Below are 22,820 nucleotides of genomic sequence, written 5' to 3' on the forward strand. Positions count from 1 at the left end.
GCTAGTTCGTACACACTGCAAGGACGGGAGTAGAGTTCAGGTAGTGTTTTGGTTTATTAGTGTTGTCACAGTGACAGGAACCCCCAGACTAGGAAGAGGAACTCCTACTAGAACCTTTTTCTTACCATTCCCTTCCCCTGGGGCTCAGAGCCTCTAGGCTTTTCCTTTCCCCCTACTTCCAGGCCTTTCCTTGGCCCTTAGCATGTTAGGATGTGGCCAGGAATCAGAAACGGATCCTTTTCCCAGCACTAGCTGTGTGCTGCATTCATGGAAAGTGGGAAGCTATACACAGGTATCCGTCTTGGGTACCAAGATTACCAGTTCCCATAGGGCTGGATCTCGGCTGGCTGGTAAACCAGTGGCGCTTCACTGCCCCAGGGTGGTTGGCCATCCTTCTGGATTTTTCCCCAGTGCGGCAACTGCCACCATTCAGGATGGCTCCCCACATCTGGCACGGCCACCATGAGTTCTAGGAGCCAACAGGGCTTCGTCCTCAGAACAGTGCTCGGGCTATCTTCCTCCCTTTGGCCTTGATCCGGGGAAAAGAACCCCCTCCTCCCTCACTTGGGGGAGTTCCCGAGGCAGAAGGGCCACTGGCACGGCCCAGTGTAGCAGTGGAGGGCCGTCGCCGCTGCCGCAGGAGGAAATCGAGTGAAGCTCCATCCATAGCATAGAAGACGTTAGCCGAGGGGGGGATGGTCAGCTCTGTAGGTTCAGAAAGGGTGTCAAACACAAACACAGTCATTCCCCGCACAACCCCCCGGATGTGGACGCACTCTCCTCCAGAGTCTGTCTGCCCTCCCAGCCTCTGACCTCGCTCCCCTGGGAGCAGCTGCACTAGCTCATACTCTGAAGCCACCGCAGAATCACGATTGTTTTTCTTAAGGACACGACTGATGACACTTGGAGCCTTGTCCTGGCTTGTCACCTGGCAGGACAGTAGACCAAAAGAGCAATCAGTTGGCCATGATGACCTGTGCTTTCCATTTTTCCAACCCTAGCCAGTAATCCCAACCAGAAAAGGTTACCCGCACCCAAACTTTCAAGCGAAGAGGGAAACCCAACATGGTGGCTCCCTGTACTCCATCCGCCAGCCCACATAGTTGCTGGGCTGCTTCCTGTGGGGAAACTGCTATTGGTTCTGAAAATCTAATACAGCCACCCAAAGTTCAAGGTGCACCAGCTAATGCAAAGTAATCTTCAAAAGAAAACATGGTTGCTAAAACCAAAGGTCAATTAAAAGTAAAAACAGGGCTTCCCTGGTGGCGCAGTGGTTGAGAGTCCACCTGCCGATGCAGGGGACACGGGTTCGTGCCCCGGGCCGGGAGGATCCCACATGCCGCGGAGCAGCTAGGCCCGTGAGCCATGGTAGCTGAGCCTGCGCGTCCGGAGCCTGTGCTCCACAACGGGAGAGGCCACAGCAGTGAGAGGCCCGCGTACCGCAAAAAAAAAAAAAAAAAAAAAAAGTAAAATCATCCTCCCATTTGGCTGTTGACATCTAAGACATCATCTATCTCTAGTCCCTCGGGGCACCATCCTTCACCCCACCTCCCAGCCCACAGCTCCCTCACCAAGATGCTCTTGTAGACACTGCCGTCTTCCCCCAGCTCCATCTGGACTCGGATGATGCGGCAATCAGAGGCCCCTGGCCCAGGCCCCCCTCCCCCATATCCAGGCCCCCTGGAGGCCCCTTCTGCACCCCCACTGAGCGGGGAGCCACAGGAGGCTGAGCGGCGGTGACCTCGAGAAGGCCTCGGGGAGGAGGCTGGGGGAGAGAGGTGGCTGGGGTCAGCGGGACTCTGAAGGGCTGGAGTGCTTTCCAGGGCGGAGTCCAGAGATGAGACAGACGGCCACTTCATGTGCTGGGGACAAACGACACAGGGAACTGGCACGAAGGCAGGGAGGTCAAGGAAGAAGGATTCACGAAGTCAGGGTCAGTGTTGAGGTCAGAGGTCAGGAGCGGAGCTCACCTGGGCCAGCCGGGTCAGCAGTGGAGCGGGGGTTGCAGGCACCTCCTCTGCCCCCACATTCGGCCAGTCCCAGGAGACAAGGGGTGTGGGACCTCCAACAGAACCCAGCACCCTGGAGTGGCAGGACATTGGGAAGGTCAGAGGGAGAAGGACAAGTCCCCAAGAGACCACCCTCCAACCACTGACTCCCTCACTCTGTCCACTGCGAGATGACAAGCGTTGGCCGAAGCACCCGCGGGGCAGGAGGGTCACTGCTACTGGATGGCTCCACCTCACAGGACACCTGATGGCTGGGGATGGGGGCAATGGGCAGAGGTCAGTGCATGACATACTGACCCCCACGCCCAGCCTGAGCCCTGGAGTCCCAACCGCACCCAGCCAGTCACCTCTGGGCCTCTGTCAGTGGCCGGAGCCCCTGTAGCCACCGCTGGATATCGGGGTCAGGTCGGAGGTCATAGCCACGACATTTGTTCTGGAGCTGCCTCAGCTCAGAAAGGACAGCAAACTCCTAGGAAGGAGCCCACAGACTGCAGGCGCCAAAATTCAGGAACCCCTGACTCTGCCCTCCTCTCCCCTTCCTGGGATGTAGCTAGGGACAGCTAGCATCCAGCCCAAATGCTCCCCTCACCTTCCTCCGCTTGTCAAAATTGATGTATCCGTTCTGCAAGGATAAAGGGGATGGGGTGAGGGTCCCAACCCTGCCACAGAGAGAACATCCCCTCTCCCAAACACTCACTTCACTCAGCCTCTCTGACTCCTCTGGCCCTCCCCCTCCTCCCCCTCTCATCCATCATGCCCCAAGACCCCTACCTTACCCTTTAAATAGAACATCATGGGTCAAAATTGTGTCCACTTTACAGTTAAGAAAATTAGAGCTCAGAAAAGATAAGGAACTTGCCCAAGATCCCAGTATTGATTTATTTAGCAAACTATATATGCTTACATCTCAGGCATGTTCTGAGCACTCGCCAAACGTTAATTCATTTAACTCGCATAATAAAAGGTTGATGTAGAGACGTCACTAGTTTCCCATTTACAAATCACTAAGGCACAAGGAGGTTAAACAAACTTGCCGAAGTAACAGAGTCCTGGCAGTGCTTCTGCCTTGCAGCCCCTTCTGGAAGGAGGTCTGTCTGACCCTGAGGCCTACTCATTCCATTATCGCAATGCGCGCGCGCGCACACACACACACACACACACACACACACACACACACACACACACACACACACACACACACACACACACACACACACACACACACACACACACACACACACACACACACACACACACACACACACCACTGACCTCCAGCTCATCCTTGGAGGCTGCGTCCAGCATCACAAGGTCCTTCAAGAAGGTGCCAAGGTATGGGACCACACCCTGAGATCAGAGGTAAGAGTCAGTCACCCCTGCCATTGATCCAAGGCCCCTCCATCTCTCCGCACTTTCCTATCCCATTGCCTCAGAGAACAAGTTGAATTCTCCTCACGCTGCTGTGCCTCCTCTTCCATCCCTCAGACTGCTTCCACCCCCAACTAGTCACTCACCCCACCCCGGGAGCCAGACCTCGGGGACTTCTTGGAATTTGGCTCCGGAGAAGGCTGCAGCTTCACCTCCTGGTGGTGACAGAACAAGGAGACATGGGGGTGGGGGTTGGGGGGTGGGGGGGATGTCTGGGAATGCTGGGAACAGGCCTCACCTGCAGGAGGAGCTCCCGGCTCTGGGAATAATTATCCTCCTCGGAGAAAATCTGGCAGAGGCTGGAAAAGACTCTGAGGCTGTCCCTGGGGAGCAGGAGGCAGTGGTCTTGAGGAGGGGCCTGGCTCAGTTGCCCCCCTCCCAGCCCTTACCCGACTCCAGTGCCCCATCCTCCCCACCTGGCTGCTTCCCCCCAGGCTGCCCGAAGCCTGTGGATGGGGCTGGATTGCAGGGCCGACACCACAGCATACACTGAAGAGAAGTTTCGGAGCAGACGGCACTCCTGTGGGGTTCACAAGAGGGGGCCGCAGCTGTGGGCCTCTTTCCACACCACAGTCCCTAGTAGGGCCGAGCCTCTCTCTTACCTCTGCCACACGGATCCACTTCTCCAGCAGTCGGGCCCTCTGGGGGGGACGGAGTGGCCGTATGGTCACCTCCCCAGGCCCCTCTCCGGTTGAGGTAGCCCCCAGGACAGAGCTGACCACTGCCCCTGCCACCTTGTTGAACTGTATGACAGTAGCCCGGACAGACGGGCAGAGGTGGGAATGTCCTGGCCGGTCTCTGTGACCCCACAGGCCCCCCAGGCACTGAGAGGGGACCAGATTGAGAAATAGCTCCTGTGGGGTAGAGGTTAGAGGTTAAAGTTTGTAGTCAAGTGAGGTCAGCCTTCCAATATCAGGGGTGTGAGGATCTCAGGTGGCCAAGGAACCAGAGGGGCACATGGTTTGAAGGGCAACAATCAAGAGGAAAGGGGGCAAGGTCAAAACTGGGTGGGCGAAGGAGACTGGGAGCTGGATCAGGAAGGATTGGAAGCACGCTAAGGATCTGGAGTCAGGGACAGGTTAGTAGGGGGCAGGGGGCAGGGGGGTCAGAGGTCAAGGTCTCACCGCATCTAGCAGGGTCAGCTGTTCGGCCAAGTGGTCAGCGAGGAACACCAGGACATCCGTGGGGTCAGCAGGGGGATCGCCGGGGAGGGCCAGGGGCTTAGGAAGTTCGGGGGTCTGGGGGTCCACCCGGGACCGGAGGTTGCGGATGAGGTCAGCGCCGCCCCCCCCAACACCCTCCCCTGCTGCATACCCTGTCCGAAGCAAGAAGCTCTCAAGCCGGTCAATCTGACCCTTGACCTCAGAGCCAAAATCCTCAGGATGAGAGGCCAGCCAGGTTGACAGTACAGAGATGGCTACCCTGGGAGAAGTGGAATCCGCCAGGGGTCAGATGTCAGGCTGCAGCCTGGGCGGAGGGAACTGTGAGGTTAAGAATCAGGGGTCACTCACCCTTTTGTCCTCTCTAGCTCATCAGTAGGATGAGATTCAAGGGCTTCCAGCCTGGGGAGTGGAAGAGATTCTATCTGTCCATTTTTTCCAAAATGCTAGTGGCTTTGACTATTTGGGCGGGATATTCCGGCTTTAGAAAGTCCAGACATGTCAATGACCCTTGGCCCCTTATGACCCTGACCTGTCAGCCATAAGCCCTAGCAGGGCAGGCGTGGAGGTGAAGGCCCGGTGAGTAGCCAGGAAGGCTGCCGTGAAGGTCACGTCAGTCCCTGATGTCCGGGTGTCCAGCAGGTGTCTGACCAGGGCCTCCAGAGTGCCAGCTCGGAGCCTCCGGAAGGAACGCGGGGGAGGCCTCGGGGCCTGGGGGAGACAGAGGGCCAGTCACTGACCCTTTTTTCAACTCTGCCCCTAGATATCTGGGGGAAATCCCAGACCTAGGAGATGATCCAGGCTCACTGTATTAAGATTCAGAGAGGGCAAAAGACTTGACCTAAGTCACACAGCAGAGTGCAGTCTGCAAACTTCCAACCTGGCACTCTGGCCAGAAAGTTGGCCGGAGGAAGGGGAACTGGGAGGTGGAGGGTCAGAGGTGTGAAGTCAAAGTTATGATCTCACCAAGGGATCAACAGACCGATACTGGCGACTTGTGACAGTAAAGGTGGCACCATCCTCCTCCTCGTCCCAGACAGACACAGGGGCCTGGAGGAGCAAGGAAGGGGAGGTCAGACAGTTCCCCACCATACCCCACTGCCCAACCCTCAGCCCCAGGCCCTACTCCTCCCTCTGTACCCCTCACCTGTTGCGGCGGGGGACAGTACCAGCGAGTACGAGGGGTGGGGGGGACTAGTGACCCCAGGTCTCCCCCACTGGGGCCCAGACAGCCCCCCGCAAGCCGCCTCAGGGCCCGGTGGAGTCTAGGGGTTTGCCGTGGGGGGCTGGATGGAATGCAGGAACCCTGGTCCTGGAGACCGCTGTAGCCCCTTCCCCCCAGAGCTGAACCCCAGAACAGCGGAGAATCAAGGTGCAAAGGGTAGGAGACGGGAAGCGAGAGAGGCAGAAAGCCTGAGGCAGAGACCTTGAGAAGCTGAAACCTCAGTCACAGGCACAGCCGCATGCTCCGCCCTCCCCCGCAGGAACTGACCAAGCCCAAAGAGTTAGTCCTTCCCCTTAGCCCCCTTTCCCCGGGTCCCTCAGCCCTGGAGACCCCCCTCGAGGTGGCGGCTCTGATCCCAGTACAGGAAGAAGGGGAAGTGGGGATGATGTGGGGGAAAGACTCAGAGTGTCATGTGACCCAGCCCCTCCCCCAACCGATCCCGAAAAACCAGCCCTGCTAGTCACCCAGCCCTCACCCAGACTCTGGACCCAAGAGTCCAAAGCCTCGGGGCCTCAAATCCAACTTTTGGCGCCTCCCGAGGCCCCAGTCATACTCCTGGCCACCGCCATTAGTCCCGGAGAAAAGCAGGTGACCACCCGCCACTCAGCCCGGGATGGTCCCTCCAAGGTCCAAGAACCTTGGCTTCGCGCCTCCACCGAGAGCCCGGCAGGAGAGGGGGGAGGGGTCACGAAGTCAAAGGGTTCCCTCCCCAATCCCGGAATCAGAGGAGCGGGTTACTGTGGAAACAAACCCCTCCCCGCCAAACAAAAACAGGGAGGGAGACAGGGACCTAGACACCAAGCCCAGAGACGGGCACACTCGGGCACAGGCGGAGAGGGCCAGAGACCCGCAGGACAGCCAGCCAGACGCTCCTGGCAGGAACAGGGCAGGTTCCTGCGGGCAGGTCCTGAGTCACACTGCGGCACAGAACCACAGAAACGCCGGGACTCCCCGCAGCGGGGAGACAGGCAGACACCAGCGAGAGGCGCGGAAGTAGCTGAGGCAGGAAGAGATGAAGGGACACAGACACCAAAAGGTGGAGAGTCTCAGAAATATACACGCCCCCTACCTCCCACCTCCCGCGTCTCACCTCGTCGTCTTCCTCCTCCTCCTCCTCCTCCTCCTCCTGCCCCCCGCCCACGCCCCGGCCACCTGGGCCCCCACCCTCTTCGGGGTCTCGACTCCGGAAGCTGCTCAGCACGACTCCCCCGGGGGGGCTCGTGTCCCAAAACAGCCGCAGGGGCCGCGGGAGCATGGCCAAGTGAAGGAATCAGCGGGGTCGGGCCATGGGGGCGCCTGGGGAGAGACAGGAGGGGTCAGGTGGAGAGTCAGGTGGGCGCGGGGGATCCGGAGGGGAGGTAAGCGGGTGGGTTCTAGGTAACCGGATGGGAGTCCTGCAGGGAGGCTGGGCGGGGGGGGGGAAGGAGGGATACAGGGGTGGAATATGGGGGGCCTTGCATTTTGGGGATGAGGGGGTCACGAGTACGGGAACGGGCAGGGTCACAGGGTGCTCTGGCTCTGACCTGCTCAGGAGGGGTGGGGGCAGCGCGGGTCCCGGGCCGCTGTTCCCGTAGGTCTCCGGCCCCTGATCAAGTTCCCGGACCGAGTCCCTTCCCTGGCTTTTCCGCACCCCCTTGTACCCCACCCCCTCGCCAGACTCCCGGGCCCTCCCGCCCTTTCCGCTCCCCCCACGTCCGCCCGCTCCGCGAGCAGGAGCCAAAAAGGGAAGGAAGTGAGGACAGGAGCCAGGGCCGCGGACGAGAGGAGCGCTAGACACTCAGGGGCCGGGACCCAGGAGCCCGGGGCTCCAGCTCCGCTGTCCTCGGGCCCCCCGGACTCGGGGATCCTGGAACCCAAGTCGCCCCGCACTTAACTGATATAAAGATTTCAGTCTCCAGCCCCCGGGGAAGGGCAGGAGCCAAATTTCACATTCCTCTCCCCTAACACAACCACTAGGCTAAAACTCCCGCGGGAAGCGTTTTAGGCGGGGACGGACACAGTTCCTCCAGCCCGCGGGGTTCCACTCCCACCCCCACCCGCGCGTGTAGCGGGCCGAAATCCACTCCGGCTTTTCCTGAGAGCCCTGGGTTCCCGCCCCCTCGGAAAGGGGCGGAGCAGGAAGCCGCCACGTCCGGTTAGGGACTCGGCGCTCGGGGGTTTCCGACGCCAGGGCCTGGATCTCGGTTCACGTACTGTCACCCCTCTAGGGCCGGCTGCTTGAGGGCGTCCTGTCCGCCATTAGTGGCGCCCGACCCCAATCAGTTCCGAAAGGGGATTGGGTGCAGCCGAGGCATTTGAGAGGCGGGGTCGTTGGAAGGAACCACACGCGATTGGAAGTGTTCTCGCGCTTGCAAAGGGGATCCCTGGGGAAGAACTAAGGCACCCGTTGGAAGCACTGAACAAGTTTATTCCCATACGATTAGACCCGCTCCCCGCGTCAGTCTGGCCGACCGTCCTGACCTTCGGAGGTCCCTAAGCCGAGCCGCTGCTTCCTTCCTCCAATAGTTATTTGATCCAACACCTGCTTTTGAATTCTTAGGACGCAAAAAGACTAACTTCTTATATTGAGCGCCCTCCAGCGGGCGCCAGGCCCTGTGCCGGCGCGGGGGATACACCAGGGGACGGACAGGCTCATCCTCGCCTTCGAGGAGACGACAGTCCGGGCAGGGAGACAAGCATTTAACAACGACTCGCACAATCACTTAAATACAACCGTGGTGAACCGCACAAGAGGGACACGCGGCGATCTGAGGGAATGACAAGGCTGACCTGGTCTGGAGCCCAGGAAGGGCGAGGATGGACCAGGCAGAGGGAACAGCGCTCTGGGACCCAGGGAGGGTAGGAGGCTATTGAAGAAAAGGATCAGCCGTAGGTGTGATAAGCATTGAGAAGAGGGCCGGAGAGAGCACGAGGCGGGCTTGAAGAGGTAAGCAGTGGCTGGAGCTCAGGGATACACAAGCCAGGACAAGAAGAATGGATTTTGCCTCTCGAGCACCCGTTTCTGTCCCAGAGGTCCCTGAGACTATTTCAGGGGGTATGCGAAGTTTGGGCTATTTTCATAACAATCGCAAACTGTTATTTGCCTTTTCATTCTCATTCTCTAAAAAACGTACAGTGTTTTCCTGAAGCTACATGACGTGTATTGACATCGTCCCCACAGCTAATGGAACGTGTGCTTGTGTCTTCCTGTGTATTAAATTGTTCTCAGTTTTAAGTTCTAGTACAATAAATATCTATAGTTTATAACCCACATAAGCAAAAGCTCTGTAGGGTCCTTGATAATTTTTAAGAGGTCCTGAGAACAAAAATTTTGAGAACTGCTGCTCTAGAGCCCTAAGAAGGTGAATGTCTTTTGTCTTTTCAGAAAGCAGCTGCTCACTGGAGAGAGACTGGAGGGGGCACGAACCAAGGGTATACAATTTGGGGGAGTTACTACAGTGGCTCAGACCAGAGATGATGGTGGCTTCCCCAGGATGGTGGTGAGTTGGCCTCACTGTGTTTTCTGGAAGAGAAGTAAAAAGGAGGTGAGGAATTCGGGGCAGGGTGAAGTGCTCATGGTCAATCCAGAGACAAATGAACATCATGGGCACAGAGGATGGCAGATGATAGAGGCTAACATTTTCTATGTGTTTTAAGCCTGGCACTGTGCCAAGTGCTTTTGCTCCTGCATCTTCCAGAGGAGATGCCCTTTCTCTTTTAATCATTCCAAGAGCCCTCTGAGGCTCTGCTGGCCGGAAGGGTAGCCACCACCCACTTGTGTCTGTTGAGCATTTGAAATGTGGCTAGTCCAAATTCAGGTGTGCTGCCAGTTTAAAATAAACCCCTGTTTTTGAGGACTTAGAATGGAAAAAACACTATAATTTCTTATACTGATGACATGTTGCCACGATAACATTTTGGATATATTAGATATCTCTTTACCTTTTTAAAGCAGTCCCTAGATTATATATTTAAATTTACGTATGTGGTTTGCATTATAATTCTATTGGACAGCACTGCCTAAGCAGTTTTTTTCCCCCTACACCCAAGGAAACTGAGGTGTAGCATGTTTGAGATGGCAGGATTTAATGCAGGTCTGTGTGAATTCCAAGTCTGGGTTCTGCCCACCAAGCCAGCAGCCTCCCTCCTGGGTGAGGAGTTGGGCAGAGGGGATAAAATGAGAAGGGAAAAATAAAGGAAGGTAGAGTGTTGTTACCTTTTCCACTGAATCCTTGGAAGTTGCCAGGTAGGCAGCTGTGGAGAGAAATTTAGAAGGGATGGGATGGGGCAGTAGAAGGGCAGAGGGATGGGTGTCAGACTTCTTCTGGGAGGAGGAAGAGGATGTCTGCCAGTCAAGGGTCCCAGCCTGGGTGGGACTTACACTCACCGGCCCAGCCCAGCACGTTGATGAGCCCAAGGAGGAGAAAGGCAGACAGGAAGAGGCCTACGCCATCCTCCAGAGAGGGCCCAGAGAGACCTGGCAGGCAGAAGGAGCAAGAATGAGTCTGAAATTCCCAGGCACCTCTCCCCACACCCCTCCCCGTTTCTCCATATTTCAGGCTCTTACCAGCTACCTGCAGGGTTACCTCGGCGCTGCGCCCCAAGGCGGGCAGGCTGGGGTGGTGGACACGACAGGCATAGCGTGCCCCATGCTGCCCGGTGGTGACCGGGGGTGGCTGCAGGTGTGCAGAGAGGCTCACGGAGCCATCTGAATGATGGCTTAGGGCGGAGAGCCACCTCTGCCCCTCGGCCTTCTGAAAGCGACCCTCTGGGCCACCCCAGAGCTCCCACTCCACCTCCAGGCCCTCGGAGGGGTAGAAGTGGGACACGAGGCAGAGCAGCTCCGGGGGTGCCTCCCTGGGGGCAGCCCATATAAGAGGTGCTGGTGTCAGGGTCACCTTGGGGGGCTCTGGGGAGAGAGTAAGAAAGCAGCATGAGGGAATCAATCTACACTGTCCTCTCTCAGAGGCCCTCAGTGTGCCCTCTGGCTTCCCCAATACTGAGGGGTTTGGGTTTTCTCCTCCCAGGATGGGGAACCTGCCATCTCTCCATTGGTGTTTCACAGGAATCTCCATGCCAAAGCCCCCATTCTCAGGGACCCCTACTCCCTCAGATTTGGGAACCTTCATCCCAAAGCCGCTCACATTCCCAGGGACCCTCTACCCATTGCCCCCCTGACTCTCAGGGACCCCCAATCTGTCTCCCTCTACTCACCCAGCACCCTTTTCTCCACCATCCTTCCCCCATCATGGTGTCCCCATAATCCCAGTGATCACCCTCTACCCACAGAGACCCCTGTCCCCTCACTCACTCTGTACGGCAAGCTCCAGGGTGGTCTGCCCTTGTAGGTATGGCAGGTGTACAGTAGCCAGATAGGTGCCCTCCTGGAAGGGCTGCACTGCAGGCAGCCAGAAGGTCCCATTTCCGGTCCACGGCCCCAAGGGCTCATCATCATCCCAAGCAGCAAATGCCACCGCCCCCTCTCGGGCAGCTGGCATTTGCCCACTCAGCCCAGGAGTCGCAGCCAGCATCAGGTGCCCCTTACCCAGGTGCTGGCGTCGCCATTCCAGCCCAAAGGGAGGGGGACCTGGGGCCAGAGAGGTAGCAGCCTTGGGGGTGGGGGGCGAGTAGGCGAAGCTCAGGTCCAGCAGGGCATCTTGTCCCAATCGGATGCGAGGGGTGGGGGTGTGAGTGAGGACAGTCAGCACAGCTGAGGAAGATGAGGAGAGGAAGGTGGGGAGGGGGAGAGAAAGAAAGAGAATAAAATAGAGAAATGGAGTTACAGGGGGCACTCGACTCTAATTTACCCACCCCTCTGAGGACACCTCCTTTCTGACACTCACCATCTTCCAGCCCTCCCTGCAAATCCCCTTTGCCCTGGGACTGGGTGGGACCCAGTGAGACTCAGAGTGAGCAGAGAGGTCTCACGGTGAATAGAGGCAGTGAGTGGGTACAGCTCTTGAAGGCTGCTCGGAACACACAGCCCGTGCTGCACCAGCTCTGGGATCAGCGGGATCTGAGTGTGCCCTGACACAACCTGAACCAGCCCACCAGCCTCCACGCCCACCTTTGAAGAGCCAGGCCCTTCTTGGTTTGCTGGTGAAGAAGTGATGATTCATGACTGTCAACCCTATGGTGCTATGCAGAGTATTTACTGACTCTGGAAGGTTCTGGCTCTAGACTAGACCTGAACACAGACATCTGTGATCTACTGAGGCAGTATATGCTGGTTGAGTGCCTGGAGCCTGGCTGCCCTGGTTAATCCCCACTCTGCAGCTATTTATATGGCCTTGGAACAGTTACTTTACTCTTCAGTTTCTGAATCTCCTGAATAGGGATAATAATGATGATAGTACCTATCCCATGAGGTTGTAGTGAAGGTTAAATCATTTAACACCTGCTACTCAGACGTATGCAGTTCCTGATTCTGGATAACAAAGACATCTATATATGAAAGCTGCTTAGAACAGTGCCTGGAACACAGGATGACCACAAAAGTGTTTGCTGTGATTACAGCCAACCATCTGCCAGACAAATGTAACGTGCCCCAACTCAATAGCATCTCTAGAACATTTCCCCACTCGGCTCCAATGCCCATCTTACCTGCCTTGACCAATGATCACCACCAGCCCCCAGGCGCTAAAGGCAAGCATTTGGAGTCCCTAAGACTCCTTCTTCTAATTAATTCATTCAACTAATATTTATTGAGCACCTAGGATGTTCACGGTTGACGAGAGTGGTAAACAAGACAGGCAGCCCCTGCCTTCAAATTGTGTAGGAGACAGATTGCCAAATATAATGTGCTATGTGCTCTCCCCACCAGGCCCTAATTCTGTCTCCCAAATAGATCTTACATGTTTCCTACTCAAGTTCTTATCAATATACATTTGGACAATTACAACAGCCTCCTCTCAGGTCTCCCTATCCTCTATCAGTATCTCTCTCCCTTTCATTTCATCCTCCACACTGAAACCAAATAGCGTGGCTACAAGTCTGATCTGGGCACTTGCCTGTTTAAAAATCCCAGCTACCTAGGAAGCCAGCAACTAAAGGCACACGCTGGAGCTAGATGGCCCGGGTTCAATTCCTAGCCCTGCTTCTTACAAGTTGTGTGTCCCTGGGCAAATTACCTAACTGCTCTGTGTCTCATATATCTTCATCTGTGACATGGGAATAACATCAGTACCTAGTTCTAACGGTTGTTGAGAGGAATAAATAAGATTATGCCTATAAAGTGCTTAGAACAGGAGCTGGCATATAGAAAATGCTTAGCTGTTACTATTTTCATTACTGTCATCATCATCATGATGGACTTGCTGGGTATCTTGGGAAAAGGACTTAATCTCTATTTTCCCCATTAGTCCAATGATCTAATCCTTGCCACCTTTTGTAGGAATCAAGTAAAATAACAGGCTTTTGGAAAAATGGCACACGCACGCGCACACACACACACACACACACACACACACACACACACACACACACACAAAACTCCTGACGGTTCACTATCATTTATAAACTCCAGCTTTCACGGTACTTGGTAATCCAGCCCCCAACCCATCTTTCCAGACTTCTCTTGCACCCTAAGAACCAGCCACATAGAATCCCTTTCTTGCGACCAGCAGAAACTCTAGTCACTGGGCTTTTCTTTGCTTTGGTTCCTTCAGTTTCTAATGTCCCTCCCCCATTTTCTCCAACATCTAACTACTTCATGTCCTTCAGATCTGTTCCACTGCCAGAAATGTCTGGGTCTTCCATGTAGAAGTAATTTTTTTCTCTTGTGGTTATTTATTTTTTTTTTTTTCTTTTGCGGTACGCGGGCCTCTCACTGTTGTGGCCTCTCCCGTTGCGGAGCACAGGCTCCGGACACGCAGGCTCAGCGGCCATGGCTCACGGGCCCAGCCGCTCCGCGGCATGTGGGATCTTCCCGGACCGGGGCATGAACCCGTGTCCCCTGCATCGGCAGGCGGACTCTCAACCACTGCGCCACCAGGGAAGCCTCTGTGGTTATTTTTATGTAATTTTTTTTTCTTTTTTCTTTTTTTGGCCATGCCACGGGGCTTACGGGATCTTAACTCCCCAACCAGAGATTGAACCCCAGGCCCTTGACAGTGAAAGAGCAGAGTCCTAACCACTAGACTGACAGGGAATTCCCTTTTTTTTTTTTTTTTTTTTTGCGTTATGCGGGCCTCTCACTGTTGTGGCCTCTCCCATTGCGGAGCACAGGCTCTGGACGCACAGGCTCAGCGGCCCAGCCACTCCACACGTGGGATCCTCCCGGACCGGGGCACGAACCCGTGTACCCTGCATCAGCAGGCGGACTCTCAACCACTGCGCCACCAGGGAAGCCCCCCCTTTTTTTGTGTAATTTTTAATCCTAGCTTCTAAGGCCTATAAGGTTAAACTTCTCTGAACTTCATGGGATTGTTTTTGTTCAATAGAGTAAAAAAAAGTAAGCAATTTCATTGAGGTTATTAAAATCCAAAAATACAGTTTTGAATTGTAAGAATCAATCTGTAGGATTAATAAACAAAACCTAAAGGTTTTACAGTTAAACCTTAAGCTAACAGTGCTCTTTAATATGGGAGTATGAAGCAATTTTAGACCTGCATCCCACAACCTGGACTCTGTAAAAATACAAATGTAAACACAACAGGGCCAGAACCTGTTGGTAAGGAAATTTCTACCTGTTTTGCAGCTTGTATTATATAGGCTTATGCTTTTCTGTTAAAAAGTGAATGGTAAAAACTATTATAAAATATTACTGGGGCTTCCCTGGTGGCGCAGTGGTTGAGAGTCCACCTGCCGATGCAGGGGACATGGATTCGTGCCCCGGTCCGGGAAGATCCCACATGCCGAGGAGTGGCTAGGCCCGTGAGCCATGTCCGTTGAGCCTGCGCGTCTGGAGCCTGTGCTCCACAACGGGAGAGGCCACAGCAGTGAGAGGCCTGCTATATATATATATATATATATATATATATATATATATAAAAAACTGAAAAAATTTAAACCCAAATCTAATCAAGCCTCTAGCTCTAACTACCAATTTATAGGAAATATGGAGGGAAAAGGAACAAAGGAAATGACAGGATGAGGAAACAATTGGCCAAATATAGAATGTGGGAACTTCTACAGAACAAATGACAAATCAATAGCATTTAAAGGGGTGGGGCAATTACAAATAAAAGAGACTTAAGAGACAAAACTGGGACCTCCCTGGTGGCGCAGTGGTTAAGAATTCGCCTGTCAATTCAGGGGACAAGGATTCGATCCCTGGTCCAGGAAGATCCCACATGCCACGGAGCAACTAAGCCCATGTGCCACAACTGCTGAACCTGCACTCTAGAGACCGTGAGCCACAACTACTGAAGCCCGCGTGCCTAGAGCCCATGCTCCACAAGAGAAGCCACCGCAACGAGAAGCCCGCACACCGCAATGAAGAGTAGCCCCCACTCACTGCAACTAGAGAAAGCCCGCATGCAGCAATGAAGACCCAAGGCAACCAAAAATAAATAAATTTTTTAAAAAAGAGAGACGAAACTGTTATAGACTGAATGTCTGTGGTTCTCCCTCCCCCAAGCCCCCAATTCAAATGTTGAAGCCTTAACCCACAATGTGACTGTATTTGGAGATAGGGACTAGGAGGAGGTGATAAAGTTAATGAGGTCATAAAGGTAGGCCCTAACCTGATAGAGCTGGTGCCCTTATAAGAAGAGGAAGAAACACCGCAGCTCTCTCTCTCCCCTCCACGTGGGGACACAGCCAGAAGGCAGCCATCTGTAACCACAAGGGGAGAGTTCTCACCAGACAACAGCCCTGCTAGCACCTTGATCTTGGACTTGATCTTGGACTTCTAGCCTCCAAAACCGAGAAAATAAATTCCTGTTGTTTAAGCCCCCTGGTTTATGATATTTTGTTTTGGCAGCCCAAGCAGCTGCAACAACCAAATAGAATATATAGACCTCTTTTTTATCCTGACTGAAGCAAACAGACTGTAAAATAACATCATTGAGACAATCGGGAGAAATTTAATATGAGCCAGGAGTTAAATGATACTAAGGAATTGTTTGTTTTGTTAGGTATGATAATGCTATTGTGGGGGGGGGAGTTGTTAAAGTCCTTATATGATAGAGATGCTTACTGAAGTACTTATGAGTAAAATAATACGATGGGATATACTTAAAAATACTTCCAAAAAAGAACAGAAGTTTGGGGGAGGATAGGTAAAACAATTTGGTAAAATGTAATAACTATACAAGTAGATAATGGGTATATGGGGGGTTCATTTTACTGTTCTCTACTTTAGTGTGTCATTGAAACTTTCTATAACAATTTTAAAAGAACGATGAGAATTAAATACTATACACACAAGTATATTACAAAAGTATATTTCTCAAGAAACATTTTAGAGTATTTGACAACTAAGTTGGTAAGAAATAAAGTATAAATGCATACTAGCGAAATTACTGATGATCTGTGACCCTGGAAAGAGTTCATTTTTAGCTTTACATTGAAACAACAACTTTCACATTCTTAAATCCCTAATCAAGTAGGAATGCTTGAAAAGGAGGGCTGAACACAGCAACTAGTTTTCACCCCTGGTGGTGGGTGAGATGCAATAATTTTCTCTCCTGGGCACACGCCCATGGCTCCCTATCTGCACTTCTTTTATGGTCCAAGTCACTTTCTACTCTACAATTACCCAAGACAAATCTGATGGGAACCTTCCTGAGAGTAGACTCTACATCCGATCACCTTTGTGACCCTTAAAAGTAACCAAGGCCACCCAGAGGTTCTGATTTAATTCATCTGGAGTAAAACTCAGATTTCAGTATAACCTCCAAAAGGATTCTTATTTGCAGCCTGGACTGAGAACTACTGGGCCCTAATTTATTCTTGGTGATAATAAATATTTAATCAGTGAATAAATTAACAAAGTGTCTCGCTTGATTTTTACAACAATGGGAAGGCAGATGGGAAATAACCATCCACATTTTACAGTTGGAAAAGCATATTCAGAGAGAAAAGGACATTCTCACCCCACCTTGTGAAGCCAACAGCCTGGGAAATATTCCTACCCACTAGAGAGAGCTACTGTCCCCACAAGGAGCAGTTTGCCTCTGCCCCTGCCCACAGCGAGGTCTGGGGACTAAGAATGGAGGTGTAGGCAGATGTGAGGGTTTCAGGGTGGGTGCTGAGCCCCGTGGGTGATTCTCTCTCAGTGATGAGGGTGGCAGGGAGAAGGTACTGGGGAAGGGAGGGTGTAGGGCTCGGCTGGGGTTGACCAGCCGGTCAGGCTGTATTGTTTCCATAAAATCGCACAAGACTGAAGGAAGCCGAGGACTCTGTTAATATCCTACCTACCCTCTCGAGAAGACCTCCGAGAAATCCCAAATCCCGGTCATATCTTCCCCATTCTTGCTTTATCGGCCCACTCCCTCCCTGCGCCCCAGCCCAGCAAGGTGCCCGACCCCTGGGCCTCAAACTGCGTCACACAATGCAGTAAGTGGCCCTTGCAGCGCGAACCATTAGCTCTGCCGCTTCCCTTCCACGCACTCAAGCCCACCATTCGGTGACCACAGAGTCAGGGCATCATCACGCGCCATAGGGAAGGGTCTGTCAAGGGAGGTCGACGCGCTAGAGCTCAAGAGCCTGCGCTTTGCTGGTTGCTGCAGTGCCGGATGTGGGCGCGGGTGGGGCGCGAAGGCTGTTTTTTTAAACTGGGTGAACCGCAAATGTGGGGGAGCCTAGCAAGATCTAGGAGGAAAGGTGCAAAAGTTCCTGTTTCTGAGACCCTCCCAACTCTGTCGCCTAGCGAGTTTCTTAAGGTCGGGTGTCAGGAACCCCCGCCTGGCTCCAAAGCCCCGCCCCAAACCGCACTTTTGTTTAAACTAGGCTGGAACTAGAAGAACCGGTAGAGACATCTTAACTTCAGCTGAACTGCCTCGATTTATAAATAAAGAAACTGAGACCCGACTAGGGAAATGACTCGCTCAAGTCCACATAGCGAGTTAACGGCTGATCTGGACCCTTAGAATCTACCCGTTTATCTCTACTTCCCCTCGGTAGCTACCTGTTGCCATGGTGATGAGAGCAGGCTCCGGCTGAGGCTCGGACTGTGGTCGAAGGAGGCTGGAGAGGCTGAGGACCGGGCTGGACATGCTGACCATGAGCCACCTCCCATCCAGGGCCCGCGGGCAGCTCTGCTCCGGGGTCAAGCCGCTGAGCCAGATCGCCGAGGCAGGAAGCGGGACGTAGTGGCTCATTTCGCAGCGTGGCGCGGGGGCGTCCCGCGGGTATCGCCTGAAGGCGGCCAGGAGGGTGCCCGCGGGGTCTGTGAGCACAGAGAGAGAAGTTGCTGCAGTAGAATCTCCGCCAGGAAAGGGGAGGGGAGAGCAGCGTCCAGGGAATTTTAAAGGTACAGACTATCCGGTAGCGAGAGATTTAAAAGTGATCCAGTTTCATTTTACAGAGGGGGAAACTGAGGCCCGAGGTCACTGTGAGACCTAAAGAGCAGAGGGTTTCGGTGGAGGCGACAGAGTTGGGAGCGAGTCCAGCATGACTCACCATGCACTTTGAGGTAGCGCTCTGGGTCGAGGTCCGGCCGGGGAGGTGGGCTCTCCGAGCTCTGGCGCAGCAGCAGTGCAGAGGGTTTCTTGGACAACCGGCCCCCGCCCGCATCCTCCACGAACCAGCACTCTATCACTGCGGGTCCCGCCGAGACGACGGTCGCCGTGCCTGGGGGGTATGGGCGCGAGTGAGGGGACGGCCCCAACGTCAGGTGACCCGACCTCCTCCACCCCACCCCCAGACGTGGTGGCAGTCACCTCCCACCGCTTCCCTAGGCTAACAGTCGCGGGGTTCGCTCACCCAGAGCCACAGCGAGGAGCAGGGACAGAGGCTTCATGGCGCCGCGATCTTCTCAGCTCCGAAGCCGGCTTTCCCCCTTTAACTTTCACTTTCACTTTCCTCCAAAGGCCGGCAGGAGGGGCGGAGGAAATCTCCGCTCCGGCTAGGGGAAGGCTCGGGGGAGGCAGGTGCTTCCTCCGCCGGCTGGGCAGGGATCCCGGAACATCCTCTCCAGTTCTGATCTGGGGAACTCAGCCCCGCCCAGCCCTCCTGAACCACCCAGCACCACAGAGTCCGGGAGCCTTCCCACACCAAAGGCACCCCCTCCTGTCCACCCCAACCCCGAATCCACTTCCCTGAGAACCCTTACTCCACCTTCCCCGACCTGGGCCAGGTCCCCAGCAAACACATAGGGGTTGTCGGGAAGGCAAATGAAATGACCAATAAATATTTTAATCACCGTTTAAAAAAAATAAGATTTAAAATAAAACCCTTGTACTCCTACGACTTACTCCTTGTCTCCACTCCCCCACTCCCCAGTGAGAATGGAGGTGGGGGACCCCCAAGGTGGAGGAAGAGGGATTAGGATAGAAATAAGGGGCACATCCTTTTCGGGGACAGGGTATGTTCTAGGACAAGGGTGGGGCTCAAAGTCCTGGTCCCCACAACTACGCAAACACAGACTTCAGGTACAGACTACAACCACCTGACCCTCGACCCAGCGACTCCAGGATGCTCAACAAGTCCCCTCCCCCCCCACCACCACTTGCACCCTACTCGGGAGCTGGGGCTTCAGTGTACCCATCTGAAGGGAAGGAAGGGCTGAGTTCCGGTGATACTTTAGGGAGGAGGGGCTGAGGAGTAGAAAGGGGTGGCCCATGGTGCGAGGCGGTTCCCTCTCCAGAATATATACAAGTCCATAGAGATAGGAAGACAGTAAGTGTGTTGGGAGATCACCTACGAGCCACAGCGCCCCTGGCTAGTGATCCCTAATCCCTCTTCCCGGAAAGCTACCCCCTGTAGCTCGCCTCTTCAGTTTGCTCCTCCGCCCCCACTGAAGCCCATCTCCACCTTGTGGACGCTGGGCGGGGACCAGACCCGTCGACTGGACGGGGGCGTGGCCCCACTCGCCTCGTCGCCGCTGCCCCCGCCGCCGGGGGACTCTCTCTTGGGCTGCAAGGCTGGCCCGGTGGTCCCCCCGGGTCCGGGTCCAGCCCCGCCCCCGCCGCCTAGGCGGTGCCGGCGCTCACAATGTCCCCGATGGCGCATGAAACTGTCTCGCCACATGAACTTCTTGGCGCAGACGCCGCACTCATATGGCTTGAGGCCTGTGTGTGTCTTCATGTGCTCTGTCAGGTGATGCTTCATCTTGAACTTTTTGTTGCACACGGGGCAATCAAAGGGCCGCAGGTTGAGGTGCATGTTCACATGGCGATCTCGCATGCTCTTGTGGGAGAAGGCCTTTCCGCAGTGGCACAGAAAGATCTTATTTCCATCCCCACTGCCTGTCCCTCCAGGAGTCCCGCCGGTGCCACCCGGCATGCCCAGGGCCCCTGCCGATGTGCTCCCCAGGGTCACTGCCCCATGTTCAGCTTGGTTCCCTGGTGGCTGGCCTGGAGCCTGTGAGGAGGAGGAGGAGGATGAAGAGGATGGGAAGACCAGGATCTGGTTGCCTTGCATGTCCAGTGGAAGCAGGGGCCTCGAAGGATGGGAGGGAGCATAGGAGGAAGGGGTTGGTCCCCCTGAATCATCAAGCCCTGCCCCAGGACCCCCACCTTCATAGGGGCCAAAGTCATTGGAGGACTCACAGAAATTGACCTGCTCCTCTCCCTTGTCTGGAGGCTCAGACAGGGTCCGGACGTCACTTATGCTAAGGGTAGCCTCAGATCCTCCCCCTGGTGGCACCCCGGAGCCACCCCCCAGCTCTTCATCTTCATCATCCTCACAGGTCAACACCAAGTCTTCCTCCTCCTCATCCTCTTCCAGGTCTGGGTCTTGGGGAACGAGGGGCGCTGGTGCTGGGCAGTTTCCACCCCGTTTCACATATACCCAGTGTTTCTGCGGCACAATGCTGGGGGGTGCGTAGGTGGGCCGGCGGAGCCCAGTCCCAGGGACCACTGCACCCCTCCCATCCCCACCGTCATCACACAGCTCATCTGCCTCCAGCAGCAGCTTCCCAGAGGTAGCCCCCCCACTGCCAACCACAGGGGCGGGGAATACAGGGCCACCTCCTTGACGCTCCCTACTGCCCACTGCAGAAGCTGCAAAAGCCTCCTGGGAGGAAGAAGAGAAATCAGTGGACTCCCGAGGGCTGAAATAGTTGCTGCTGCTGGGGGACTGATTCTCACTGGCCCGGCTGGAGGCATGGAAGCGTACGGATCCCACAGTGGCAGGGGCCACGGTGCCCCCACTCCCTGAGGTGACCCCAGCACCAGGGACAGTGACCGATGTGGCTGCAGCAGTGGTGATGGTGGTGGTGGTGGCTGAGGCCCGGCCCTCTCGGAGGAGTTCAGTGCACTTATCCACGATGTGCCACATTTGGAGCACAGACCCCACTGTGAGGAAGTTGACAATGTCAGCAGCGGCCATGCTGAGGCGACCAGTATAAGCTGAAGCCAAGACAGTCTCGAAGGCGCCTGGGTCCATGACGCTAGGCAGCGAGATGGAGGTCATGCCCTTGAGTAGGACCTGGTCGTGGAAGTAAGGGGAAGAGGCAGCCAGGACAGCACGATGAGCCCTGAACTCCCGTCCCTGCACTCGGATGGACACATCACAGAGCTGGCCCTGCAGCCGCTGCTGATTGAGAGACTCCAAGAGGGCACTGGTCACCTCGGGGAAGGACACGTGCACTACTGCCGCTGCAGGCAGGGGCAGTGGTGGTGGGGCCAGCGATAGAGGCAGGGGGAGTGCTGCCCCGCTGGGAGACAGGGGAGATGGCTCCATGGTGTGGAGGGAAGGGGTACCCCCCCAGCCACAGGAACAAGGGAAGGAGGAGGGCGGCCGGGGGGGTCTCTGGAAAGAAAGAGAGAAGAATGATAACAACCCATAATGACACAGCCCTTTACAGTTTAAAAACATGTTCACACATTATCTGAGTAACTCCCCACAGTGACACTATAAGGTAGGTATTCCTTTCAACTCCATTTGACAGATGAGGAAACTGAGGCTCAGAAAGATTAAGAGATTATCCAAGGTTACACCATTAAGTGGCAGCACCCACAAATGCAGGTGTCCTAACTCCAAATCCAGTGATCTTTCCTTGGACGTTACAGAAATAAGGTGCTCTTGGGGAGTGGGGTGCCTCCCCTCAGAAATTCCCATTTGCCTGAGAACCTGACTTTCCAAAATTTACCTTTCTGGGGTTTTGTACCCTTTTCTTGGGAGGGGGGCAGGTTGGCTCTGGTGTTGAAAACCACCCCTCTCTCCACTTCCCTTTAGGCCGTGCCCCCCCACCCCACGGCTCTCTCGCAGGCCACGCACCTTGCCCCCAGTTATCCCAACCCCGCCCATTTAGGCCCCGCCCACCTCAAGACCCGCCCATGGCTTTTGGGCTCCGCCCCTTATCTACCCCCGCCCACATCGGACCCCGCCCCCTTCTGCTCCGCCCCAAGCGCTACTTCGACCTCCTCTCCCACCCGGAAGGCGCCCCCCAACCCCGCGCGTCCCCGCTTACCGGGCCGCGCGCCCCCGGGCCCCCCCGCCCCTCACTCGGCGGCCAGAGCCGCAGCCTGGGCCCCTCCCGCCGCCATCTTGCGCCGACTCCCTCCGCCCTCCGCCTCCGCTCCGCCTCCCGCCCCTCAGGCTTTAAAGGCACAGGCGGGAACCCCGCCCGACCCGCTGGGCAATACTCGGCCGACTCGGCCACTTCTCCTTTAAAGAACAGCTTCTTCCTTCCACCTTAAGGGTACCAGGTCTCTTTCCGCCGCTGAGGACGCAGGACTCGGTTCGGCCGAAGTTCTCATTCCCCTTTAATTCGGTAAGCCTGCCTCTTCCCATTGGCGATGGGTCTAGGCCGTCGCTGCCTGGGCTCCGCCCCTGAGCTGTGGCCATTAGCGGGTTTGCGGGATCTAATCGCCCCGGTCTCCCAGCTTCTGACAGTCCCCCTGAAACCCCGCCCCCTACCTCCGGGCCTGGATTGGCTAAATAACCTTGAGTCGGCCCGTGATTGGC

At 55.3% G+C, this 22,820-nt stretch overlaps 3 protein-coding genes across 7 annotated transcripts; all 3 read right to left on the reverse strand.

Moving 5' to 3' along the window:
* Positions 1–35: 35 nt before the first annotated feature.
* Positions 36–7,470, reverse strand: RGL2 (ral guanine nucleotide dissociation stimulator like 2). The gene is made up of 18 exons (XM_060162566.1): positions 7,346–7,470; positions 6,913–7,118; positions 5,564–5,647; positions 5,130–5,308; positions 4,949–4,999; positions 4,562–4,859; positions 4,040–4,291; positions 3,854–3,957; positions 3,676–3,760; positions 3,524–3,592; positions 3,282–3,356; positions 2,599–2,631; positions 2,357–2,478; positions 2,165–2,260; positions 1,971–2,082; positions 1,572–1,862; positions 814–928; positions 36–705 (listed from the first exon to the last, which is right to left on the reverse strand). Exons 2-18 carry the CDS (start codon positions 7,075–7,077, stop codon positions 494–496), a joined length of 2,343 nt encoding a protein of 780 aa, XP_060018549.1. The 5' UTR covers positions 7,078–7,118; positions 7,346–7,470; the 3' UTR covers positions 36–493.
* Positions 5,255–18,964, reverse strand: TAPBP (TAP binding protein). Of its 4 annotated transcripts, XR_009542916.1 has the most exons (10): positions 18,672–18,964; positions 18,369–18,539; positions 17,875–18,135; positions 11,113–11,511; positions 10,369–10,710; positions 10,183–10,278; positions 10,018–10,055; positions 9,271–9,324; positions 5,564–5,647; positions 5,255–5,308 (listed from the first exon to the last, which is right to left on the reverse strand). XR_009542916.1 is itself a non-coding variant. In XM_060162570.1 (8 exons), exons 1-8 carry the CDS (start codon positions 18,706–18,708, stop codon positions 9,313–9,315), a joined length of 1,356 nt encoding a protein of 451 aa, XP_060018553.1. In that variant the 5' UTR covers positions 18,709–18,963; the 3' UTR covers positions 8,209–9,312. The 4 variants fall into 4 exon arrangements, 3 of the variants coding, with proteins under 3 accessions (XP_060018553.1, XP_060018554.1, XP_060018556.1); XM_060162570.1 differs by lacking the exons at positions 5,255–5,308; positions 5,564–5,647 and having other exon boundaries at positions 8,209–9,324; positions 18,672–18,963; XM_060162571.1 differs by lacking the exons at positions 5,255–5,308; positions 5,564–5,647 and having other exon boundaries at positions 8,209–9,324; positions 10,189–10,278; positions 18,672–18,956.
* Positions 18,965–19,084: 120 nt separating this feature from the next.
* ZBTB22 (zinc finger and BTB domain containing 22) lies at positions 19,085–22,637 on the reverse strand. 2 transcript variants are annotated; one of them, XM_060162567.1, is made up of 2 exons: positions 22,548–22,637; positions 19,085–21,662 (listed from the first exon to the last, which is right to left on the reverse strand). In XM_060162567.1, the coding sequence occupies exon 2, from the start codon at positions 21,591–21,593 to the stop codon at positions 19,683–19,685; it is 1,911 nt and encodes a 636-aa protein (XP_060018550.1). In that variant the 5' UTR covers positions 21,594–21,662; positions 22,548–22,637; the 3' UTR covers positions 19,085–19,682. The 2 variants fall into 2 exon arrangements, with proteins under 2 accessions (XP_060018550.1, XP_060018551.1); XM_060162568.1 differs by lacking the exon at positions 22,548–22,637 and adding an exon at positions 22,324–22,399.
* Between the last annotated feature and the right edge of the window lie 183 nt (positions 22,638–22,820).

Source organism: Lagenorhynchus albirostris, chromosome 10 (assembly GCF_949774975.1).
Source record: "Lagenorhynchus albirostris chromosome 10, mLagAlb1.1, whole genome shotgun sequence".
NCBI classification, from domain to species: Eukaryota; Metazoa; Chordata; class Mammalia; order Artiodactyla; family Delphinidae; genus Lagenorhynchus; species Lagenorhynchus albirostris.